Source organism: Nicotiana tabacum, chromosome 12, assembly GCF_000715075.1.
Source record: "Nicotiana tabacum cultivar K326 chromosome 12, ASM71507v2, whole genome shotgun sequence".
NCBI lineage: Eukaryota > Viridiplantae > Streptophyta > Magnoliopsida > Solanales > Solanaceae > Nicotiana > Nicotiana tabacum.
In genome coordinates, this window is record NC_134091.1 from 58,394,670 (window position 1) to 58,421,882 (window position 27,213).

A 27,213-nucleotide genomic window follows, 5' to 3' on the forward strand; every position below is an offset into this window, starting at 1 on the left:
CGACCGATGATCCCAAATTTGCAAGCGCATCGGCCTCATTATTCTGTTCTCGTGGAATATGCCGTAAAGTCCATTGTTTGAAATGGTGCAAAGTGACAAGCAGTTTGTCTAAATACCTTTGCATTCTACCTTCTCGAACTTCGAAGGCTTTGTTTACTTGACTCACCACCAGCAAAGAGTCACAATTGGCTTCAATGACTTCTGCTCCCAAGTTTCTAGCTAGCTCGAGACCTGCAATCATGGCTTCATACTCGGCCTCATTGTTAGTCAACCTGATAGTTTTAATTGATTGCCTAATCGTGTTACCCATGGGTGGTTTCAAAACTATGCCTAGCCCGGACCCTTTCACGTTCGAAGCCCCATCCATAAAAAGGATCCATACCCCCAATGATGTACCTGATTTCAACAAGAGTTCTTTTTCGACTTCGGGTACTAGGGTTTGCGTGAAATCGGCCACGAAGTCTGCTAAAATTTGAGACTTGATGGCCGTACGGGGTTGATATTCGATATCGTACCCACTGAGTTCGACGACCCATTTTGCCAGTCGGCCTGATAGCTCGGGTTTGTGCAAAATATTACGAAGCGGGTAAGTGGTTAATACGCATATGGGATGACACTGAAAGTACGACCTTAACTTTCTAGAGGTGCTTATCAGTGCAAGTACCAATTTTTCTAGGAGCGGATATCTAGTCTTTGCTTCTCCTAAGGTTCGACTCATATAATAAACGGGGAATTGCGTACCATGCTCTTCTCGAACTAGGACACCGCTTACGGTAATTTCCGATACTGCCAAGTACAAGCAAAGTTTTTCGTCTGTTTTTGGAGTGTGAAGTAGTGGTGGGCTTGATAGATATCGTTTTAGTTCCTCTAATGCTTGTTGGCACTCCGGGGTCCAAGCAAAATTGTTCTTCTTTTTGAGTAGAGAGAAAAATTTATGACTTCGATCAAATGATCTCGAAATGAACCGACCTAAGGCTGCAATCCGACCCGTTAGCCTTTGTACGGCTTTCACGCTGTCCACAACGACGATGTCTTCGATGGCCTTGATTTTATCGGGGTTAATCACGATTCCCCGATTTGACACCATGAAGCCGAGGAACTTGCCCGAACCGACCCCGAAAATACATTTTTCGGGGTTGAGCTTCATGTTGTATTTCCTCAAAATTTTGAATGTTTCCTGCAAATGGGTCAAAATGGTCCTCTGCGCGCAGGGATTTAACTAGCATGTCATCAATATAAACTTTCATTGATTTTCCTATTTGTTCTTCGAACATTTTATTTACTAGGCGTTGGTAAGTAGCCCCTGCATTTTTTAGCCCGAAGGGCATCACATTATAACAATACGTTCTATATTTGGTGGCAAATGAAGTCTTTTCCTGGTCCTCCAGGTTCATCTGGATTTGATTATACCCGAAATAGGCATCGAGAAAAGTGAGGATCTCGTGGCCGGCCGTGGCATCGATCATGCGATTGATGTTGGGCAGTGGAAAGGAATCTTTGGGGCATGCTTTGTTCAAATTCTTATAGTCCACACACATTCTAAGTTTGTTCCCTTTTTTAGGCACTACAACTACGTTAGCTAACCATTCGGGATATTTCACCTCCCGAATGGACCCTATCTTGAGAAGCTTGATTACCTTGTCCTTTATGAATGTGTGCTTTCCCTCGGACTGGGGTCTTCTCTTTTGATTCACCGGTCTGAACCTAGGGTCCAAGCTTAGTCGATGCGTCGTTATGTCCGGTGGGATCCCTGTTATATCTAAATGGGACCAGGCAAAACAATCGATGTTATCGATAAAAAATTGAACAAGTTTCTTTCTGAGTTCGGGGCTCAACCCCGTTTCCAAGTATACCTTTTGCTCGGGACAGTGCTCGATTAGTGTGACTTGCTCTAGTTCCTCGATTGTTGATTTGGTGGCGTCGGAGTCATCGGGAATCATGAAAGATCGAGGGACCCTTTGATCGTCATCTTCTTCGATCTTCTGGTTATCTGGCTGGGTCGAAGCCGATGTCTGTGATTTCTATTTGGTGTCCCGTTCTCCTTCTGAGCCCGATCCCTCTATCGGCGAAGGCAAGGACATTGATTTTGCTTCCTCGACGGCGAATATTTCCTTTGCGTCCGGTTGTTCACCGTACACCGTTTTGACACATCTCGATGTCAGGAATTTGAGGCCCTGGTGTAGGGTCGAAGGTACAGCTCTCATGTTGTTGATCCATGGCCTTCCAAAAAGGGCGTTGTATCTCATATCGCCTTCGATCACGTGGAACTTTGTTTCCTGGATGGTTCCGGCCACGTTTATTGGTAGGATTATCTCGCCTTTGGTGGTTTCACATGCCATATTGAATCCGTTTAGAACCAGAGTTGTGGGTACGATCTGGTCCTGCAGGCCGAGTTGTTCTACGACCTTCAATCTGATGATGTTGGCCGAGCTACCTGGATCGATTAACACACGCTTAATTTTAGTTTTATTTATGAGTACGGATATTACCAGTGCATCGTTATGAGGTTGGATGACTCATTCTGCATCTTCATTATCGAAGGACAAAGTCCACATGGGTGCGTAATCTTGAGTTCGAGATCTCTTTTCCCTCACAATCGATGTTTTAGTACGTTTAAGCACTGGTCCCTGAGGGGTATCGACGCCGCCGATGATCATGTGAATGACGTGCTGCGGTTCTTCTTGCTCGTTTTGCTTGCCGAAATCCCTGTTTTTAAAAATGGTTCTTCGCCCTATCACTCAAAAATTCCCGAAGGTTCCCTTTGTTAAATAAGCGGGCTACTTCCTCTTTTAGTTGCCTGCAATCTTCCGTTCTATGGCCATGGGTGCCATGATATTCGCACATTTGATTGGGATTCCTTTGGGCAGGATCGGTCTGCATGGGTCGAGGCCATTTAGTGTCTTTGATGCGTCCGATAGCTGACACGATGGCGGATGCACCAACGCTGAAGTTATATTCTGATAATCGAGGTGCTTCTATAGGATCGGCATATTTATCAAAGTCGCTCTTGCTCATAAGTCCCCGAGAATTTTGCCCTCGATCAATCCTTCGATTGTTCCGAACTGTATTGCATGCTGAACCGTTGTTCACCCGATCTGCGACGTACGGTTGATATCGGTCTCTGTTCGACCTTCGTTCTCTGTCGATCTCCCTTTGGTTTTTAGTAGCTGTCCTGTTCTGATGCACGGGTCCATACGGAGCTCCCAACTGATCATCCTCGACCCTGCTTTTCGATTGGTATCGGTTGTGTATATCTACCCAAGTTATTGCTGGATACTCGATCAAATTTTGTTACAGCCGACGTGATGTTGTCGAACTTAGCTTGTTCAACCCTTGGGTGAAAGCTTGTACGGCCCAATCGTCTGTGACCGGTGGCAATTCCATGCGTTATATTTGAAATCGGGATACGAATTCCCTTAGCATTTTATTACCCCTTTGCTTTACTTTGAAGAGGTCTGATTTCCTTGTTGCAACCTTTATGGCACCAGCATGTGCCTTTACGAACGAATCTGCTAACATGGCAAAAGAATTGATGGACTTTGGTGGTAAATTGTGATACCAGATCATTGCTCCCTTCGAGAGAGTCTCCCCAAACTTTTTCAACAACACAGATTCGATCTCATCGTCCTCCAAATCTTTACCTTTAATGGCACATGTGTAAGAGGTGACATGTTCGTTAGGATCGGTCGTACCGTTATAATTGGGAATTTCGAGCATACGGAAATTTTTTGGGGATTGGTTTTGGGGCCGCACTCGAGGGAAAAGGCTTTTGTATAAATTTTTTCGAATCAAGCCTTTTTCTCATTGGTGGAACCCCCGGAATTTGATCGACCCTGGCATTGTATGTTTCCACTCTCTTGTCGTTGGCTTCGACTCATTTTGTGAGTTCCTCGAGCAATTTAGTAATTTCGGGAGTTGTCCCCGATTCTTGCTCGTTTAATTTCACTATGGCGGGCTCCGTTCTGGGGGTGATTTCTCGAAGCGGATTGGAATCCGGTCTATTTTATATATGAGTTTGGTTCTGTAACTGAGATATCGCTACTTGTTGGGCTTGTAGCATCTTGAAGATCATATATAAGCTGGCCCTGATTTTTCCCGCATTATGGGTATCTCGGGCTACGGATCGAGTACCGCCTTGAATGCTTCTTTCCGGTTCGGAATGTTGATTCGCCTCCAGAGCTATTTGTGAAATGACATCCAATGGTGCTTCGGCTCGAATTTCGGGTACTTCGATTCGAGCCTCAGTGCCATCGTCAAGTGGCCTTCCGGCCCCGGGTGCCAAGTTGTTGGTTTCATCTTGGAGGTCGGCTTCGTGGTTGATAGGTAAAGCCATTGCTGATTTGAAGTTGTAAGCTGGTGTGTACTGTAGATTTATATCAAACAATCACTGTTATCCTTAGCCTCACGGTGGGCGCCAAACTGTTTACCGAAAAAATCGGATAACGTTAGATTTGTGTATGGTTCTAAGGATGTGCGATACAATTCGATATAAATCGTGTAGAGAAATAGAGATATGTGTATTCTTGACTATGAGAATGCAAATAGTGAGCAACAAGAATGAATAAGATAAAGTAAAACAAGCACAAAGGGATATCTTTCAATATGAGAAGTGATTTTTGGTTAGAGTGTATTTTTCTTTTTTTTTCCGCCATAGCTTACAAGGATTCCCTCTTTTATAGTAGAGGGTCATTACAAAAAATAATAAAATAAAACATATAGTGGAAGGCCCATGATGACTTGTCTCTTCCTCGATTCCCGCCAAGATTCTCTCTCTTGGTGCGGTTGCAATGGCTCTTGTCTGTGAGCTCGATACTAGCTCGAACTCGTTACTGGGTCGGGCCCTTCGGTCTTGGCTCGAGTTCGACCTTCGAGATGGGCGTCGCACATTTCCGACCTCGAAGCAGTGTCTTGTGGATCGATTCGGTCACGGGCTCGATAAGGTTACCGAGCCGACTCCTCGAGCGACCTTCGGACTCGAGACTCGTTAGTACTGACTTCGGAGCTCACTCCCAAAATCTCATTCCGACTTTTTAACACTTGAACTCGATCGAACATAAGAAGGCCGAAATCTATTTCGACCGTATACAGTAGCATCAACATCTTCAAGTTCATATTATTTTAGCAATTAAAGTTCTTCCTATATAATTTTAAGTTTTAGTAATTTATACTCAAATGTCAAGTGAATGAATCAGTCGAGTAAACTCATTGCACTTTTCTTATCAATTTTGACAAAAGAAAAATTAATTCTCTATGATTACTCAACACCAACTTGATTAGCATTAAGTTCCGAATTGCTGTCTTAGAATTCCAAAATACTACAGTATTGAACAATGCTTCTCCTTCATTCATCTTAATATGCCAAATCTAAAATAAATAAATTAAATTAGAAAGGAACAAAAGAATATTGGCAGTACCTTTTCGAATTCTAGAAGAAGCCGGTACTTGTCACCAAATTTTTAATTGAAGAAGTAAGGTATTGTTTGTTGATTCTGTGGCTGAATTCAAAATGAAAATTAAATATAATGGATAACTAAGTAGTATATAAAGTTGAAGATAGTTTTGATTAGATTAGATCAATTACCTTAAGTCATTTGCAGGATTGGATATAGTAGATTCACGCGTAATCCACATCCATTGCCAATCAAATTTTTCGATATAGAAGAAAAATGAGTTTATAGCAGCATGATAGATGAAGAAACTAATCCGAAAAATAGTCATCACCTTTCAACTATAATTCCTAAAAGCAAACCCAAAGGTATCAAACGGATTAAGTTTTGGTTATCTATTGATTTGCGTCCAATGCTGCGAACGGATTGTTGACGAACATAATAATATATAGTGGAGCAAAGTGTGAATGTAAAAAATTGAAGAGAGGTAATGTAAATGTGAAATTCGGATCAACGGTAAGTAAGTGCAATTTCAAGGTATATATACGTATTAAAGTGTTTTTGCACATATAGAGATATCTCGATCGAGTCAAATACAACTTGTTCGGTTAAATAGGTAATGTTGGTATTTGATCCACCTTTGGATATTGTCATATTTCGGCAATGATTGGTACATATCAGTTTATCAACAATAATATCTTTTGGAGTGAGTTATTCAATGTGTCTTTTCCCTCGCAAAATGATTGTAAGTTGTGTCTCTTAATAAAGCATGAAACGTCTTCTTGTAGGCATTATTTTTGTTATAAATAAATTAGGATTGTATAATTATTTAAAGGGGCATTTAAGTAATTTAACTTTTAACTAAATAGTTTATGTTTTTAATATAATATATAGATAGATTATGTAGCTACTATTGGTGGCCAATATTTTTTGTAGTTCGAGTACATCGAGAAAACAAATACTCCATGTGATTGAAACTCAATGCTTAAAGATTAAAGTGTTAGCAATATTTTAGGTTTTTATGTTATTTATAATATTTTGCAAGAAACAAAATTCCTCGTTTTGCAACAATCTACTATCAAACTATTCCATCTATTTAAGTTGAATATCTACAAAATATCTTCACCTTTAATAAATAAAAAAAAATATAAGCATATAATACTTATAACAATTGAAGTGCTACACTTGTAATCTTCTCTATCAACTTTTCCTCTACCTTCTTATGTAAGGGGGAAAAATGTCTACATGTAATCCACCAATGTTAATGGACAATAAAATATCAAATTTTGTTTTAATTTTCGCGCAAAATCATACTAGATATTGAACATTGAAACGCAAGGAATAAAACACAAGCATTGCAAGCATGGTGGGAGAAATTAGGAAAAATAATCAATTTTTAGACTCAGCATAAAGTAACATAGTGTTTGATTAGAGAGAATAAGAATAGTGCCGCCCATTCTTAACCAATTCCGAAAGGGTTTGCTCATGTATAACTAATGCAACATTTAGATGATTGTAGTAGCCAAATTCCTTCCATCATCTTTGTACGCACGATTCCAACTGAGCAAGTCTAACTAGCTATCACGACATGATCCATAATGCCAACTAAGCAAGCCTAAGCCAACTTGCATTGTAGCTCGACTCATCAATAATAATGGCTTACGCATCATCCAGCTAGGCTAAATCAAACCTCAACAACTATGACGCACCGCTGCCTCAATATATTTGGTATATATTAGGGGTTCCACAAGCACTTGCTTTAGGCTTGAGCCGGCACTGTTCCACCCTCTTCTCCAACTACTTCTGACCACTATAAAAGGGAATCATGACCATAGCATCCAACTTCTGGAAATCAAACTTTCTTCTCACTTATAGTCTCTCAATCAACCATTTTATATCTCCTTTTATACATTGTGTCCATTATTTCTTCGGTGTTCTTTATTATTGCATTTCTCATTACTTTTGTCCATTATTTCTTCGGTGTTCTTTATTATAGCATTCATCCTGGTACACAGAGAGCTATCATCATCCACATTGATCATATAAGAAAAAGATAATCGCATAACTAATGCAGCATTTGGTTAGTTAGAGGTGTTAAATAATGGGACAAAGTGATACTTAACCCTGAACTATGTAAAATGGTCTAGATATACCCTCTGTTAATACTCCGGGTCAATTATGTCCTTGCCGTTACAAAAGTGGTATATATATTTGCCTTTATTAACAAACGAAAAATGGTTAGAGACTAATTAATCTCTAATACTAATATTCAGCAACAGGAATCTTTCGATCACTTCAAGTTGTTTGTCGCAAAAACCTATGTAATGGAGGAGAACCCTAAGCAAGCAAAATGGTATAGCATTGTCCTGATGAACTTTTTTGTCAAATAAGGTACTTATATCAGTAGACACTGCACATCACTTTCAGAACAAACAAAACCTTAGAAAGAAGGAAAAGAAAAAAGAAAAAAATAGAAATGAGTAGACTGAGAAGTTCCACCCAATGAAACGGCAAAAATGAAGCTTGGGCTGCAAATAAATAACGGTCAACAGGGACCGTGAAGCAGAAGAAAACTGCGGAGTTTATTAGGGCATTACTGCTCTGCATTATACTGATATATGCAGAGTTAAAACCAAGAGCTCTAGCAGGTGGACCAGCAAAATTTACCCAGAAAGGTATCTTACCATTCTGGTATCCCAGGCAAGCATAAGCAGATAGTGTCTTTTGTTATCTTAATATGTTGAGAAACTTCAGCTAACAATGCAATGATACAAGGCCTATACACTAATCTTGACAACTTTCATTCTAATCCAAAGTTGACCCTGGAAAAGGCAACAAAGTTGCAAAAACAGACAAGTAAGATGCCACACTGGTTCATGCGTAAAATACACCTATCTAAATCTCCCGCTGAACACATCTATGCCCTCTTCTTATCTTGTAATGGTCCTTTGGGAATTTTGCTCAAAACCTTGGCATCAAAGAGAGCATATATTTTCTTGATTTCCTGCACTGCTTTCTCAGCGAATGGATCCACTTTATCGTCATACTTCTGAAAAAAGGAACTGTATGAATGACTACATATGCGGGTTCACTGGGAGGAAGACCATGAAAAAGTGTATCAGTTAAGAAGATATAGCAAATACAAAAGAAACATAAGATCACAGAAAAATTGCACTGACATGTAAAACAGTGTCAAGAAGTTGCAGCAATTGCTCACAACTGAGAAGACCCATAGATCAGCAATGACGGCCAGGAACTTCTTCAGATCTCTCCCAGATGCAGTTTCACGTAACACTGTAAGAGCATGGTTAATTCAATCCGCAGAGCAGAAGGGATCTCAAGGCAGGCTTTGGCTCCTCTGGAAGGTGAACTTCTGGGATATCTGGTGGTTTCTTGTTAATAAAGGTTGTTGCATTGCACAACAAGACAATGCAAGGGTGAAGATCAAAGGTGACAATTAGACCGATCAGGTGGTACTCAAGCATTCAAAAGAACCAAGATGAATGTACGCCAACAGATATCATTTTGTTCCTCCACAGAAAGTCCATCAGGAGATCTGCTTCCACCAAAAAATTCGTGAACCGGCTCTCCCTACAAACAGTATCGAAATCTTGCTCTTGACCAGTGCTAGTGACCCCTCTGCCACAGCCATAGGATCATCATCCTCACTGAGCTGCGATTCAAATACCAAACCCGAGATACAAAAGGAACCTGAAAGACTTGAAAGTAAAAACTATTACTGCATTGCCCAGCAGTAAGCAGATAGATACAAGCTCACATAAGCTTACAGTATCATAGATCTCATCAAAGACTAACGAAAAAAGGAAGAGACAAAACATGAGCAAGACATTAAACTATGAAAAGTATACTACCAACATGAAAAGACTAACCCGACGAAGGCCTTCGCGCTCACGTTGTCATAGATTGAACAACACTCCGCTCCATGTCATCTTCCAAATCCACATGTCATGTTCTCTTGCAACTAAATAAAATATGTTATCCCTTGATCAGCAAAAGAATAAATTCATGGACTTGAAAAATATGAATAAACCTTATTGGTACCATAGCAAACAGGAGGTGAAAGGTCCACTTGTAGGGCTCATGCTTGCAACAATTCAATGGTTGACATAAAAGAATATTGAGGAAAAGGTTTGTATGACACCTTCTCAGTCCTAGTAATATCATGGATACTCCACCGTCAGCAAGTTACAGAGCAAATATTTCATTGACAGCTGCCCTTTATGGGAACAACTTCTATCATCAGCTGGCAATGCCTTGTTTGTGCCCGGTGTCAGCTCAAGAAAAGACATTGCCTCTAGGTTTTGACAATATTTCAAATTGTTGTGCATAGGATTGTACAAAGAATTCTTTTTCTGTAAATTTCTTCTTCTAAGCTTATTCATCAGAAAATAACTGAATATCCCAGCAAATGGCCTTACAATAAATTTACTGCTTAAAATTATAACAACCAATTTGATCGGCTCTTCTTCAGTCATTTATTGCCTAGTGAGATTCCTCACCAGGACAATCCCGTCATTTCATTCTTCTGAAAATCTAGTAAGAAATGAAAATTTTCCTCTTGATGAATCGCCAGTGTCCCTATATTTGGCAACATCAAACATACCATACATAAACCAACACACCTACGTCACCAGATTAGCGTCAGATGCGCAGTAGCAAGATGGATCAACAATCTTCTTATGCGCAGGATAAGACTCAACATGGTACCCTGAAAGCGCTTCCAATCATCTTTTAATGCGAAGCTTAAGCACAGCATGCCATTAGAACTCATCTTCAAATGTCTCAACAATTAACCTGAAAAGCACATCAAAGGAACAGTTGATCAATCTGCAAGTTGAGCATCTGTATTTTCTTCCAGCAAACTCTCAAGAGCACCCTAGATTTAAAAAAAATGATCAGACAACAACTACGCCTCAGTACCAAACAAGTTGGGGTCGGCTATATGAATCCTCACTTCTCCATTTAAGCTCAACTCATGTCATCATCATACCAAATAAAATAAAAGAGAAAAATAAGTTATATATATATAAATGTGTGTGTGTTTGTGTATAAAACAGTATTAATAATAACAATAATAGTTGAAGATCTCTAGCAAGTCCAAAACCTATTCCCAACTAGTAGATATCACCTATATGGATCTTTTACTTCCATTGTATCCTATTTAGCTAGTCTGATTATATATATATATGTGTGTGTGTGTGTGTGTGTGTGCAGTATTAATAATAACAATAATAGTTGAAGATCTCTAGCAAGTCCAAAACCTATTCCCAACTAGTAGATATCACCTATATGGATCTTTTACTTCCATTGTGTCATATTTAGCTAGTCTGATTAACAATATCTCATCAGACATGCAGCAAAAATGAAGTTAGTGTGACCTTCCTCAACCTGTAAATGAGCAAGTAAGATCAACATATGCAGAACAACTCATGCATTTGCTTTAGTGAATCACATTGCTGTACAACTGATCTCCACAGAAATTATCTTTCGTGGAAGGAGAAGACTTCAAGAGATGATGCCCTTTGTCACTTCTGGCAACTGAAGAAGAATAATTAACTTTAAGTTGCCACAAGCAGCTTGTAGGCAACCATGTTGAACCTAATAAGGCAAATAAAAATAATATGGACTCGTAACCTCATTGATTGAGATAGTCTATAAGCATATTTGGCCAACAAAACCCCTTACTAATTCTAGAACTGGAGCTAATATAGAAATCTTTTGTTTGCCGATGTCTTAAGTCAACCATCAAATAAAGGTATTTTCAGAGATTTTTCTTATCTATAGAGTTTTTTGCAGCTTCACAAATTAAAAGCTCCATTTATGCCAACTCCATTGATATTCACAAAGTATCGTTATCTGGACCAACCTTAGCAAGCGGTTATTACAGCCATTTGGATCCGTAGTTATAACACCCATGAACTTGCAAAGATGATCAGATTCCAACATTACAACTCTCTTTGATCCCTTAATCCACTACTCAGAGCATTCTGTATCAAAAACTATCCACCTTAACAATATTCTAAAGCACAACTGCAAAACAAGCATAGGTTATGCAAAAGAAATTAACTGGGCACCTAATTTAAATGTGCTTCAGTCAAATAGATAGCTTGACAGAAGTTGTAATCTTGGATTGGATCCTTTCTTTGCTATTAGGGACTCCTTCTTTGCTTCCAAAATGGTAATTGGATTTTCTTGACTGATCTGTCTTAGTAAAGCAACATATAAACGTTTCACTAACTGAATTTACCAGTTTTGACAATTTGTACCGTGAAGTAAAAGCCATCATTAAAAAAAAAAACTAAACAAAGAACTAAAGAAAACTTCATTACCTCAAATCTCAAAGGCCAAGCTGGTCGCTGATAAACTACAGTATCCTGCCCCCAAAGGTCATCAATACAGAGGTACATAGTGGATGAACTAAAATACCTTTTTATTCTTGTAGCCCATACATCCACTCTTCTATAAGTTCAAGGTTAGGCTTATAACCAACATCCTTCATATTGATGGTTAAATGACCCAACATATCATATATCATGTCGCTCTGAGGATGCTTCCTATCTCTAGACACAAAACAGCTTGGATAGCCAGAAGTACCAATCCAACTACATCCAACCTCCTTTGACAATCCCATTTTGCGCATTCCTCTTCTTACGTTATCGACAGACTGCCAGTTTCCTTCTTCTGCATATATATTTGAAAGCAGAACATGATAACCAGATATTCTGTCACTCCCCTCTAATTCAAGCAGCTTACTGGAAACAATTTTCCCCAATTCAAAATTTCTATGGACTCTGCAGGCAGCAAGGAGTGATCCCCATATTCCCAAGACATTACCCTCTTCACCCAACTGTTTAGCAAAATTATGAGCTTCATCCAACCGTCCAACTCTTCCTAACATGTCAACCACACAAGCATAGTGCTCTGCTGAGGGCTGAATCCCGTATTCTTCGTCCATCAGCTCAAATATTTGAAGGCCTTCATCAACCAATCCAGTGTAGCTGCAAGCAGACAAGATTGCTACAAAGGTAACAGCATCTGGTTTTAAACCATTCTCCTGCAAAGAGTAGAACAGCGCAAGAGCTTTTTTACCCATCCCATGCTGGCCATATCCCAAAATCATATTTGTGTATGTCACATAGTTCTTCTCAGGGGATTTTAGAAAAATGCTTTCAGCGTAATGAATGCTGCCAGATTTTGAATACATGTCTACCAAAGCCGAGACAACATAAACATTGTTCTCAAACAAATTGCGAATTGCAAAACAATGTAGCTGCTTGCCTATTGCTATACTTCCTGACTGACTGCATGCTGGGAGAAGTGATGCTAAGGTAACAGCATTCGGTTTCACATTCTGCTCCAGCATCTCCTTGAAGTCAACAAAGGATTGTTCAATTAATCCATTTTGAGTGTTTCCAGCAATCATAGCATTCCATGTGGCCTGATCTTTATCATTTGTGCAGTTTGACTGAAATATTGCTTGTGCTTCTCTAATCATGCTAGATTTGGCATACATGTCTATCAGGTAACTCTCCATCCCTTCAAATTGAATATTGTGCCTCAGAAGATAAGCATGGGTCTGTTTACCGATTGTCCTGTCCCTGAGATTTGATGCCGCAGAAAGCAGAATAGTAATTGTTATAGCATCAATTGCAACCCCCAGCTTTTGCATCTCATATACTAGCATCAAAGCCTCATCATCAAGTCCATTTTGTACCAAAGCAGACACCATGGTGTTCCACGACACTATATCTCTTTCCTCCATTCCACTAAAAACTTTAAAGGAATCACCAACACGGTTACACCTAGAATATGTGGCAACCATAGCATTTAGCAAAATAACCTGTGAATCCATGCATTTCTTTATCAGACATGCATGTAGCTGTTGAGCAAACTCCAAATTCTGCAACTGTGAAGTTGCTGTAAGAGCGGATACAAATGTCACATCATCAATAGGAACACCGTCCTCTGCTTCTACAGCTCCAAGAAAGAGATCAAGTGCTTTAAAAGGAAAATTGTTCTGAATGTACCCGCTAATCATAGAGTTCCAAATCTCTGTATTTCTTTCACAACTATTCTCAAATATTCTGCTCGCCAAATCAATGCAACCAATATCAGCATACATAACAATCGCAGCACTAACAACAAACAAGTCATTTACATATTCATTACCCAATTTCACAAGCGAACCATAAAGAACATCAGCGACTCTAACATCCCCTATTTCAGAGACAGCAGGAAAAACATTAACAAAACTAAATACAGTCGGCTTAATGCCTATTCTCATCATCATAACAAAACACCTAACTGCTTCCGAAAACCTCTTCCTTTTAACATACCACGAAAATATGGTATTCCAAGCAACAACATTTCTTTTACGCATAGTTGTAAACACCCTTTCAACTAAATCACAACGAGAACCATTTTCGAATCCGAGACAAGTGGAATACATATTCAACAAAGAATTACACACAATCCTACTAGGGTGAATACCCGAGCGAAGAATGTGGCAGTGCACGGCTTTACCTACAAGAATCCGTTTCGTCTCAGCGCAAGCTTTGAGAACAGAAGAAAAAGTATACTGATCACATGTCGATGAACCCACATGTTTCAATCGGGAATAGAATGAAATGGCTTCATGGGACATGTTGTTACAGATAAAACCAATGATAATTGTGTTCCATAGGACAGTACTTGGTTGAGGAATTGTGTCGAACAGTTGGCGTGCGAGATGGGGTTGGCCTTGTCTACACAGTTCACCTAAACGGTAACGAATTGTTCTGGGTTTGGACTCGTTTTTTACAGTGCATTGTTGTTCGTCGGTGAGAGTGTCGCTGTGGAGTAGAGAAGAGAAGTTTGGGTGATGGGTTAAGGTTAAAGAAGCTGGGGATTGGGAGAAAGTTGAGGAAGAGAAAGGAAGAGGAAGAGCTGAGGAGGACATTGTCAAACGCATTCGGACCTCAAAACTAACAAAAGTCCCAAGCTCAGGAGCTCTTCGAGGATAAACTGGTAGTTATAATTTCAACTGCTACTTATCCTTAAGTTGATAAGTATGTGAAATATCAAACTGCACCTACATTTTACTACAGTAGTTTGTAAATTCATATTTTGTTAGACTAAAAATTATTAAAACAAGTTATTCGTTTAATGTTTTCTTCGGGGAAAGGATTTGATTAAAGAAGTTCTTTGAAACACATTTTGTAGCTCAGTTGGTTAGAGCACCCGTTAAGAAAGCGGGAAGGTTTTTAGTCCGACTCTCAACAAAAGCATTAATACATTGCTTTTTCCTTCTTCTTGTGAATATTCTTAATTTTTTTAAAATATTCTTGAATATTCTTACGTGGAGTGCAAGTTCACAACGTGATCAGGGGAAGCAGACATGGACGTAAGGCTTGACTCACAAATCATCCCAAAAAAGGGAGTTTTAAGTATCTTGGGTCAATTGTCCAAGAGGATTAGGAGGTCGACGAGGATGTCATGCACCGTGTAGGGGTAGGGTGGATGAAATGGAGGTTAGCATCTGGAGTCTTATGTGACAAAAATGTGCCACCAAAACTTAAAAAGGTAAGTTCTATAAAGCGGTGGTTAGATCAGCTACGTTGTATAGGCCTGAGTGTTGGCCAGTCAAGAAGTCACATATCCAGAAGATTGAAGTAGCAGAAATGAGGATGTTGAGATGGATGTGCGGTCACACTAGGTGGATAAGATTAGGAATGAGGATATTTGGGAGAAGATGGGTGTGGCTCCTATGGACGACAAGATGAAGGAATCAAGGCTCAGATGGTTTGGACACGTGCAGAGGAGAAGCCTACATGCCCCGGTTAGGAGGTGTGAGCGGCTAGCTTTGGCAAGCATGAGAAGAGGTAGAGGGCGGCCTAATAAGTATTGGGCAAGGTGATCAGGCAGGACATGACGCGACTTCAGATCTCTGAGGACATGGCTCTTGATAGCAAGGTGTGGAGGTCAAGCATTAGGGTTGAATGTTAGGGGGTAGTCGAGCGTTTTTCTACTTTATACCGGGGGTGGGGCTAGTCTGATAGTGTTTTATCTTGGACTTCTAGTGGCTTATGTTGTGTTTACATTATTTTTCTATTTTCATAGTACTATGTAATTAGTACCTGTTTTTGTTATTGCCTTTCCACATATTTTATATCTCTTACGATGTTGATATTATCTCTCTGGTTGCGGCTGCTGGTATGGATCTATTGTCTTTGTTTGCCTTTTTGGGCCGAGGGTCTCCCGGAAACAACCTCTCTATTCCTCCTGGATATGGATAAGGTTTGCGTATACTGTACCCTCCTCATACCCCACTTGTGAGATTCTACTCGGTTGTTGTTGTAGTAGTATTCTTGAATATTCTTAATCAAAAAATAATTCGGTTAAGTCTAAAATGTCAGGGGTGTATATTCTTAAGCTTCATGAGCCGATTTTTTATTTTTTATTTTTTATTTTTTTTCGTGTTGGACATTTTCAAAGAAATAAAATCTAAAGGTGATGACATTTTTTATCAATTTTTATTTTACTTCGTATATTACCAATATTGATAACCTTATTCCATATACTAATTAGAACAAAATAATACATAACTTATACCGAAAAATTGGCAAAAGCATTCAAATAATGTATATGATTGTGCAGAGTTTAATTCGATGATTATACCTCTTTTTTTAACAATCAAACGGGCTCTCAAAGTATTTCAATAAAACTTTGCATGATTTGCACAGCTGCGATTTACGCTAGATGTCCTTCCGGAGGATATCCTTTTAATTTTTGTCCCTATTAACAAAACTTAGCAGTTGTAGAGTTCCGCCAGAAAGTTTCTTTTTCTTTCTCCTCCTTCTCCTCCTTTCTTTCTTTATCCTTATTCTTCTTTCAATAAATTATAAGCAGACGACTAAAATAAAAAAAATAAGATATTTATTGTAGGAAATTAAAGACGCACTATTTATTTCTGGTTGAAATTATGTGGATAATACTCCCTTGAGCTTATATTGTCTATTCTTAATGATTTGGATGGTTTAGTTGGAGAAATTAAAGAACACCATTATTGAATTTTATTGAGCTTGGAAAAAAATATTAAAGAAAACAAAGTGAGTCTACTGATTTTTGAAGGTCTAGGTTGAATCTAACCATTAAAAATTATTGGATTTAGTATTAAAAATTAATTTAGACCAATTTTGAAGCAAAAATATGTTGGTATAATTTTAACACAAGAAGTTATGGCACCCCGTAGGATTTTGTGGCTAATTCTAATAATTTTCAGGATTTGTGATTAAAACTTTGGCGATCCATCAATATTTGATCATATAATAATTCGTCTTGCTACTAATTACTATTGATGTGAAAAAGCAAATTATTTATTAAAATTTGGACTTACATTAATTAGTTATAGCGTGCAAACATAATGATGTATCTAAGTGGTAGATTAAATAAAGGGGTATTATCACTTTTAGCCCACTCTAGAAACTATTTATATTTGCTAGCCGAAAAGTGTATAAAATTTGTATAATTTTTATATGTAACATACAAAACGTATATATATACAAAAAATATACATATTTCATATATTTTTCGACTATTATTTTTATTTTTGTCCCTATTAACAAAACTTAGCAGTTGTAGAGTTCCGCCAGAAAGTTTCTTTTTCTTTCTCCTCCTTCTCCTCCTTTCTTTCTTTATCCTTATTCTTCTTTCAATAAATTATAAGCAGACGACTAAAATAAAAAAAAATAAGATATTTATTGTAGGAAATTAAAGACGCACTATTTATTTCTGGTTGAAATTATGTGGATAATACTCCCTTGAGCTTATATTGTCTATTCTTAATGATTTGGATGGTTTAGTTGGAGAAATTAAAGAACACCATTATTGAATTTTATTGAGCTTGGAAAAAAATATTAAAGAAAACAAAGTGAGTCTACTGATTTTTGAAGGTCTAGGTTGAATCTAACCATTAAAAATTATTGGATTTAGTATTAAAAATTAATTTAGACCAATTTTGAAGCAAAAATATGTTGGTATAATTTTAACACAAGAAGTTATGGCACCCCGTAGGATTTTGTGGCTAATTCTAATAATTTTCAGGATTTGTGATTAAAACTTTGGCGATCCATCAATATTTGATCATATAATAATTCGTCTTGCTACTAATTACTATTGGTGTGAAAAAGCAAATTATTTATTAAAATTTGGACTTACATTAATTAGTTATAGCGTGCAAACATAATGATGTATCTAAGTGGTAGATTAAATAAAGGGGTATTATCACTTTTAGCCCACTCTAGAAACTATTTATATTTGCTAGCCGAAAAGTGTATAAAATTTGTATAATTTTTATATGTAACATACAAAACGTATATATATACAAAAAATATACATATTTCATATATTTTTCGACTATTATTTTTATTTTTGTCCCTATTAACAAAACTTAGCAGTTGTAGAGTTCCGCCAGAAAGTTTCTTTTTCTTTCTCCTCCTTCTCCTCCTTTCTTTCTTTATCCTTATTCTTCTTTCAATAAATTATAAGCAGACGACTAAAATAAAAAAAATAAGATATTTATTGTAGGAAATTAAAGACGCACTATTTATTTCTGGTTGAAATTATGTGGATAATACTCCCTTGAGCTTATATTGTCTATTCTTAATGATTTGGATGGTTTAGTTGGAGAAATTAAAGAACACCATTATTGAATTTTATTGAGCTTGGAAAAAAATATTAAAGAAAACAAAGTGAGTCTACTGATTTTTGAAGGTCTAGGTTGAATCTAACCATTAAAAATTATTGGATTTAGTATTAAAAATTAATTTAGACCAATTTTGAAGCAAAAATATGTTGGTATAATTTTAACACAAGAAGTTATGGCACCCCGTAGGATTTTGTGGCTAATTCTAATAATTTTCAGGATTTGTGATTAAAACTTTGGCGATCCATCAATATTTGATCATATAATAATTCGTCTTGCTACTAATTACTATTGGTGTGAAAAAGCAAATTATTTATTAAAATTTGGACTTACATTAATTAGTTATAGCGTGCAAACATAATGATGTATCTAAGTGGTAGATTAAATAAAGGGGTATTATCACTTTTAGCCCACTCTAGAAACTATTTATATTTGCTAGCCGAAAAGTGTATAAAATTTGTATAATTTTTATATGTAACATACAAAACGTATATATATACAAAAAATATACATATTTCATATATTTTTCGACTATTATTTTTATTTTTGTCCCTATTAACAAAACTTAGCAGTTGTAGAGTTCCGCCAGAAAGTTTCTTTTTCTTTCTCCTCCTTCTCCTCCTTTCTTTCTTTATCCTTATTCTTCTTTCAATAAATTATAAGCAGACGACTAAAATAAAAAAAATAAGATATTTATTGTAGGAAATTAAAGACGCACTATTTATTTCTGGTTGAAATTATGTGGATAATACTCCCTTGAGCTTATATTGTCTATTCTTAATGATTTGGATGGTTTAGTTGGAGAAATTAAAGAACACCATTATTGAATTTTATTGAGCTTGGAAAAAAATATTAAAGAAAACAAAGTGAGTCTACTGATTTTTGAAGGTCTAGGTTGAATCTAACCATTAAAAATTATTGGATTTAGTATTAAAAATTAATTTAGACCAATTTTGAAGCAAAAATATGTTGGTATAATTTTAACACAAGAAGTTATGGCACCCCGTAGGATTTTGTGGCTAATTCTAATAATTTTCAGGATTTGTGATTAAAACTTTGGCGATCCATCAATATTTGATCATATAATAATTCGTCTTGCTACTAATTACTATTGGTGTGAAAAAGCAAATTATTTATTAAAATTTGGACTTACATTAATTAGTTATAGCGTGCAAACATAATGATGTATCTAAGTGGTAGATTAAATAAAGGGGTATTATCACTTTTAGCCCACTCTAGAAACTATTTATATTTGCTAGCCGAAAAGTGTATAAAATTTGTATAATTTTTATATGTAACATACAAAACGTATATATATACAAAAAATATACATATTTCATATATTTTTCGACTATTATTTTTATTTTTGTCCCTATTAACAAAACTTAGCAGTTGTAGAGTTCCGCCAGAAAGTTTCTTTTTCTTTCTCCTCCTTCTCCTCCTTTCTTTCTTTATCCTTATTCTTCTTTCAATAAATTATAAGCAGACGACTAAAATAAAAAAAATAAGATATTTATTGTAGGAAATTAAAGACGCACTATTTATTTCTGGTTGAAATTATGTGGATAATACTCCCTTGAGCTTATATTGTCTATTCTTAATGATTTGGATGGTTTAGTTGGAGAAATTAAAGAACACCATTATTGAATTTTATTGAGCTTGGAAAAAAATATTAAAGAAAACAAAGTGAGTCTACTGATTTTTGAAGGTCTAGGTTGAATCTAACCATTAAAAATTATTGGATTTAGTATTAAAAATTAATTTAGACCAATTTTGAAGCAAAAATATGTTGGTATAATTTTAACACAAGAAGTTATGGCACCCCGTAGGATTTTGTGGCTAATTCTAATAATTTTCAGGATTTGTGATTAAAACTTTGGCGATCCATCAATATTTGATCATATAATAATTCGTCTTGCTACTAATTACTATTGGTGTGAAAAAGCAAATTATTTATTAAAATTTGGACTTACATTAATTAGTTATAGCGTGCAAACATAATGATGTATCTAAGTGGTAGATTAAATAAAGGGGTATTATCACTTTTAGCCCACTCTAGAAACTATTTATATTTGCTAGCCGAAAAGTGTATAAAATTTGTATAATTTTTATATGTAACATACAAAACGTATATATATACAAAAAATATACATATTTCATATATTTTTCGACTATTATTTTTATTTTTGTCCCTATTAACAAAACTTAGCAGTTGTAGAGTTCCGCCAGAAAGTTTCTTTTTCTTTCTCCTCCTTCTCCTCCTTTCTTTCTTTATCCTTATTCTTCTTTCAATAAATTATAAGCAGACGACTAAAATAAAAAAAATAAGATATTTATTGTAGGAAATTAAAGACGCACTATTTATTTCTGGTTGAAATTATGTGGATAATACTCCCTTGAGCTTATATTGTCTATTCTTAATGATTTGGATGGTTTAGTTGGAGAAATTAAAGAACACCATTATTGAATTTTATTGAGCTTGGAAAAAAATATTAAAGAAAACAAAGTGAGTCTACTGATTTTTGAAGGTCTAGGTTGAATCTAACCATTAAAAATTATTGGATTTAGTATTAAAAATTAATTTAGACCAATTTTGAAGCAAAAATATGTTGGTATAATTTTAACACAAGAAGTTATGGCACCCCGTAGGATTTTGTGGCTAATTCTAATAATTTTCAGGATTTGTGATTAAAACTTTGGCGATCCATCAATATTTGATCATATAATAATTCGTCTTGCTACTAATTACTATTGGTGTGAAAAAGCAAATTATTTATTAAAATTTGGACTTACATTAATTAGTTATAGCGTGCAAACATAATGATGTATCTAAGTGGTAGATTAAATAAAGGGGTATTATCACTTTTAGCCCACTCTAGAAACTATTTATATTTGCTAGCCGAAAAGTGTATAAAATTTGTATAATTTTTATATGTAACATACAAAACGTATATATATACAAAAAATATACATATTTCATATATTTTTCGACTATTATTTTTATTTTTGTCCCTATTAACAAAACTTAGCAGTTGTAGAGTTCCGCCAGAAAGTTTCTTTTTCTTTCTCCTCCTTCTCCTCCTTTCTTTCTTTATCCTTATTCTTCTTTCAATAAATTATAAGCAGACGACTAAAATAAAAAAAATAAGATATTTATTGTAGGAAATTAAAGACGCACTATTTATTTCTGGTTGAAAGAATTATAACTAACGGATCGTGAAAGTTGGTCTCAAGCTTAACCATTGTTTGTTGTCGCTGCTGAAACAATAGAGTTGAACATTATGTGTATCTGACCCTAACTCAAGATTATGCTTCTATATATGTATTATTGTATCTTAATCTCTGCTACGGTATTACATAATTAATCTTACAGTTGGTATCAGAGTCATTTTTTATTCGGTAAATTGATTCGATATCGAGGCTTGCTATAAGTGCTTACCCGTAAAACGGTACAATTGAATTTATACGTGGTTTCTAAACAAGTGATTTAATTTGATCCTGAAATAATACAATAATTGAAGAAATGTACAATACTTAGCCTTGAAATATAGACGAAACAGCAGAGATGTTCGGGAACAAGATTTTCGGGCACAACAATGATGAGATCAAAAGGCAAGAAAATAAGATTGTATTAAGCTTCGTATAGAATATCGTATAAGTTTTGCCAGAAAATTCATGTCTTTTTCAATGATAACTAAGCTCACTATTTATAGCTATCTCTAGGGAAGGAAGTCCTAGGATCATGTCCCCCTTTAATGTCAATTATGAGGGTCATTGATGAATACGTAACGGTGACCATAAATGCCAAATTCTCTATAACGGATCATCGCTCTTAATGTTGCAGAATATTCCTTATTAAATGTTACCGGGAGCATAGCATTTAACACACCTTTATGAATGTTATCTTTTATGGTGACAAGCGGAATGGCTGCGTTCGGTCTTCGTCCATCCCTGTCTTGGGTTCCACGTGTACTCCCTTTAAACGACCACGCGTCATATCATATTTCTCCCTACACAGATAGTCCCCCTGCTTTCCGGTGACATAACTTTGTGTTACTAGAAAGTTGGTGGGAATAACTATAACTCCCTCTGAAAGTCCCTGACAGTTGATTAGATGCACGTCTCTCCGCATTTAATGACCCGAACACGTGTCATCCCATGATTCAGCATACCTTTTGCCAATTATCGAGGTAATTATGACCATGAATGTAGCCACCAAAACTTTACTTATACGCCACATTATTTTCCTTTGTGTTTCATAATTTCTCGAACTCTTGATTTGCATCTTTGCTTTCCGTTCTTTCTGTAGTTCTATTCAAACACAAAACCTTTCCCATCTTCTTTTTTAATGGCTTCTTCCTTTAAGCGTGTTGGTTCTACAAAGAACAAAAACAAAACCGAGGACTCTGTTCCTCCAACGATGGGTTCCATCATCTCAAGAAAACTCGGTACCACAAAAGACCTTGAAGAGAAATTCCCTACTGCTAACCCTCGTACATGGGCTGTTAGTAAGTACCATTCTTCCATTTGTCCTTCCAATATTTCTACTGTGAAGGAAGACTGTCGCTTCCATGAGTTGGATATTATTGCTCCTGATCTATAGGAGTGAGTGACCCTTCCCAAGGAAGGATTTACATACTTTTACACATATCCCTTCACTTTGGGTGCATTTTCTTTGAGTGGAGAGCTTGATTCCGTGATTGCGGAGTTTTGCCTTCGCTACCAAGTATGTTTGGCACAGGTAAGTCCTTCAATGTGGAGGACGGTCACCTATCTTCGACGTTTGTGCCAGGAAACTGGAGAGGAGCTAACCTTAGCTCATATGATGAATCTCTATTCCCCCAAAATCTTCCGCGGGGGAATGATAAACCTCTGCAAGCATGGCTACCATGCTTTGCTATCTAGCATGGATGATGACAACGACCGTGGGTGGATGGAATGGTTCGTTGTAGTTGCCACCAACGACATCATTCCGACAACGGCTTCATCATTTCTGGCCGCTTGGAACTGCATTCGTAATCTCTTTGTTTTGTATTTCTTTCTACTAGATATTCCTATGTGGTTGTATCAACTCTTCACCCTTCGTATGTTTCAGCAACTCGATGGATCCAACCGGTGGTGGAAGGTTTTTACCGGTAGGTTCAAAAGATCTTGGACGCCACAACGCCCAAAACTTATTTGTGGAAAGAACTGGCCCTTAAGAACTTGGTTGAACCCTTCTGAATTGTTCCTGAAATTAGGTCTACCTGCGTGCTCTGTTGCTGTCCGTAAGGAGGATGCTTTGGTTGATCCCGCTGATACAGCGAGGCTGCTTCAGGAAGCACTTACTCGAGTAGGTATCTTCGGACCTGTTTCGGGTGCAAACACTTCTTTACGAAGCCTCCGCGACCGGGGAAAAGAATAAGAGGGCAAAGACTGATGCCCCCAAGTCATCTCCGGTGGCGATGACGACTGGTCCTCCTTCCGGGCCGGTCATAGATACCGTGATGATTGATGATGATGATAAATAAGCGATTGATGAGGGAGCTTCTTCACATAGAAGGCGACGATCCTCATCATCTCAACATGATGCTCGACCTGTTGAGATATTTACACCAACTGAAGACAATGTCTTGGCACTTTGGGGAGAATCTGATTTGGTAGAATATGCCAACTCCCATTTTCGGGCCCCAATTGCTGTAACCGGTGTTGCGGGGATGAGTACCGGGTCCTTGCCATCTTTGGTTGGCGAGCATCCAACAACTAACACTGCATTTGATGTTGCTGCTTCTCACTCTTCAACTCCATTAGCTTCATCTCCACCTTCACCAACTCCAGCAGCTGCTACATCACTTCCATCTTCATCCACTCTTCCACCAACAGTTGCTACACCACCTCCATCGGCCTCACCTGACCATGAAGAAAGTGTTCCTCTTCCACAGTCCCCAGTTCATGGGAATTTGGGGCAAAATTATGCTGCCCCTTCTGAAGATCCACAGTCCCCAGTTCATGGGAGCTTGCTAACTATCTTAAGCCTTTGGCTTTAGAAAAAGACTGGGAAAAGATTCAAGCACTCTCGCGAGAGTGCTTGTTGAACAATGTCATGCACAACGCCGTAGCGGTACGCCCTTTTCTTCCTTCATTACTTCTTCTACTTTTGTATGAATGTATTCTAAGTTTTACTTCTTCTTGTATTGTAGGCCAATTTTCTTGCTTCTGAGGGAATTCAAAGGTTGATTCGTGAAAAGGAAGAACTTACTTCTGAACGGAATTAACTTTTGGTGGAACGAGAACAAACTGTTCTCCGCCTCTCAGAACTGGAAACCAAAGCTACTGAGTCTGTTGTTCTGGATGCTCGTTTGAAGCAAAGCGAGCAAGAAGTGGTAACCACTTAGCCAAGAAGTTGGGCCACTGAGGGTTAGATTTGATGAAGCCAAGGCCAAATGGGCTGAAGTCCAGGATGTCGTTCTTGCTGCAACAGAGCGTGAGGCTGCTGCTACCGAAAACATAACCAACTTAGAAGCAGCCTTGAACCTTAAAATTGAAGAGCTTGCTGTTGTGGGGGCAAAACACGCCCAACTAGAAGAGAACTGCAGGAAAACTATCGAGCATAACAAGCTCTTTAGTTCAACAGTTCACGACCTTGATGTCAGTCTCAAGTCTGCTAGGTCCACTCGGGAAAGCCTTTCTGCCGAGGTTTCCCAACTCAAAGAAGAACTTAAGCGCTGAGCGGCTTCCCTCGTTGTTGAAAACATTTATGCCATGTACATCATGAGGAGAAAAACCTTGGAAGAGGCCAAAGCTAGTATCATTGATGTTGATGTCGAAATTGCTAAGGCCCGAGAGCTTGAGTTGGCTGCAAAAAATGGACTCCCGGGGCAGTCTGATGCTCCAGGTTCTTCTGATTTTGGTTCCGAGTTTTCGGAAACTCAAGAGGGATCGGAAGGCAATGATGCTGAAGACCAAACTGGGGAAAACGTTGAGCCATAGGTGGAAACACCTACTTTTCCCGGGGATGCGGATACTTCTCTTCCTCCTGGCTCCGGAGGCGCTGCAGTTTAGCTTTTTCTTTCTTTTCCCATTTTGTACTTTTATCGTTTTGACCCATTCTTGTAAATAAATACATATTTTTGCTCAATTATAGTTTGAGTATTACTTTCGTTTGAATATCCATGCAAGTCTTTAACTTCTGCACTTGCTCAAGTATTCTGTGCATGTTATTCTATTCACGTTTTACTATGTGTAGTCTCGGATGCCTTTTTTCGAATCATTTTGGTTCCAAATATTATCCCTTTTATGTGAGGGTTTCTATGAATATTTGCGCAAGTTTCCCTTTCACGTGAGGGTTTTTGTGAATATTTGCGCAAGTTTGTTTTTTGCGTCCTTTTCATTTTATAGTATGCTTTCTGTCGCTGCCTCATTAAAAACCTTGCCAGAAAAATTCAATTGGGACAAAAACTGAACGAAGGGAAAAAGAGCGCAGCACATACTTTCCGCTTGAATAATGTTCCTCAACAATATTATCTCTTGAGGTGTGCCACGTTCCAGTACCTGGGCAACTTATCTCCATTCTGGTTCTCCAGCTCGTATGAACCTTTCCTAGTGATAGCTGAAATCCGGTAGGGACCTTCCCACGTTGGACCTAGCTTCCCCGTGTTGAGCTCCCGAGTATTTTGGGTTATTTTTCTCAGAACCAAGTCTCCTACTTTGAAATAACGGAAGTTGGCTCTTCAATTATAATATCACTCCATTCTCTGCTTTTGAGCTACCATTCTTACATGCGCCAAGTCCATGCATTCCTCGAGCAGTTCCAAGTTGATTAGCATTGCTTCGTCGTTCGATTCTCCATTTGTCTGAGAATATCTTAAAGTGGGTTTGCCCACTTCTACCGGGATTAGGGCTTCAGCACCGTAAATAAGGGAAATAAGAGTTTCTTCTGTACTCGATTTGGCAGTTGTTCGGTAGGCCTATAGAACTCTTGGCAATTCTTCAGGCCATTTGCCTTTTGCTGCTTCCAACCTTTTCTTGAGGTTTTGAATAATCACTTTGTTTATTGACTCTGCTTGACCATTTGCGCTCGGACGATAAGGAGAAGATGTGATCCTCTTTATTTTTAAGTCTTCGAGGAACTTTGTAACTTTTGTACCGATAAACTGTGGCCCATTGTCGTATGTTATCGCTTTTGGTATTCCGAACCTGCAAATTATATTTTCCCACAGGAAATCGACCATTTTGCGTTCTCCGATCTTCTGATAAGAACCTACTTCCACCCATTTAGAAAAATAATCAGTCAAAATTAAAAGAAACCTTACCTTTCCGGGAGCCGGTGGCAGCGGTCTGACGATGTCCATCCCTCATTTTATGAACGGCCATGGGGACAGAACTGAATGTAAGGGTTTTGCCGGTTGATGTACTAGTGATGCGTAGCATTGGCACTTATCGCATTTTCGTAAGAAATATTTGGCGTCTTGTTCCATGCGAGGCCAATAATATCCTGCCCGTACCAATTTCACCACAAAAGACCTTGCGCCCGAGTGATTGTCGCATATCCCTTCGTGGATTTTTGTCATGACATAGTCAGCTTCTGACACTCCTAAACACCAGGCCAGCGGGCCTTGGAAAGATTTTCTATACAATTGGCCTTTCCTGAAGCTATAACGTGCAACTTTGGCACGTAACACCCGTGATGCTTTGGGGTCGTCGGGCAACTTTCCGTGCTCGAGGTAGTTGATTATTTCATTTCTCCAGTCCTAGAGCAAACTAGCCGAATTCACCTCATAGTAACCATTCGTATCTAGGACTGAGCTCATCAGTTGTACCACCATTCCGGACTCCAATCCCTTTATTTTCGTCGATGATCCTAAGTTTTCTAATGCATTCTCTTCTGCGCTATCCTCCCTCGGGATATGAGTAACTGACCACTCCCGGAATTATGCCAAAAGAGCCTGGACCTTTACCACATATTATTGCATACATTCTTCTTTGGTATCAAAGATCCCGTAGACCTGATTTACCACCTACTGTGAGTCACATTTGATTTTGATAACCTCGGAATCAAGTCCTCGGGCCATTTTGCTCCCTGCAATCAGAGCTTCATACTCTGCTTCATTATTAGTTAAAGGGATTGTTCTGATGGCCTGCCTT

At 37.8% G+C, this 27,213-nt stretch overlaps 1 protein-coding gene across 6 annotated transcripts; it reads right to left on the reverse strand.

Moving 5' to 3' along the window:
- Positions 1–8,049: 8,049 nt before the first annotated feature.
- On the reverse strand, positions 8,050–14,486 carry LOC107769861 (pentatricopeptide repeat-containing protein At3g22150, chloroplastic). 6 transcript variants are annotated; one of them, XM_075226532.1, is made up of 7 exons: positions 11,738–14,486; positions 11,483–11,613; positions 11,275–11,395; positions 10,031–10,202; positions 9,278–9,369; positions 8,567–9,098; positions 8,050–8,478 (listed from the first exon to the last, which is right to left on the reverse strand). In XM_075226532.1, the coding sequence occupies exon 1, from the start codon at positions 14,356–14,358 to the stop codon at positions 11,839–11,841; it is 2,520 nt and encodes an 839-aa protein (XP_075082633.1). In that variant the 5' UTR covers positions 14,359–14,486; the 3' UTR covers positions 8,050–8,478; positions 8,567–9,098; positions 9,278–9,369; positions 10,031–10,202; positions 11,275–11,395; positions 11,483–11,613; positions 11,738–11,838. The 6 variants fall into 6 exon arrangements, with proteins under 6 accessions (XP_075082633.1, XP_075082632.1, XP_016444601.2 ...); XM_016589115.2 differs by having other exon boundaries at positions 8,110–8,478; positions 9,450–10,202; XM_075226531.1 differs by lacking the exons at positions 11,275–11,395; positions 11,483–11,613 and having other exon boundaries at positions 9,450–10,202.
- Positions 14,487–27,213: the final 12,727 nt, after the last annotated feature.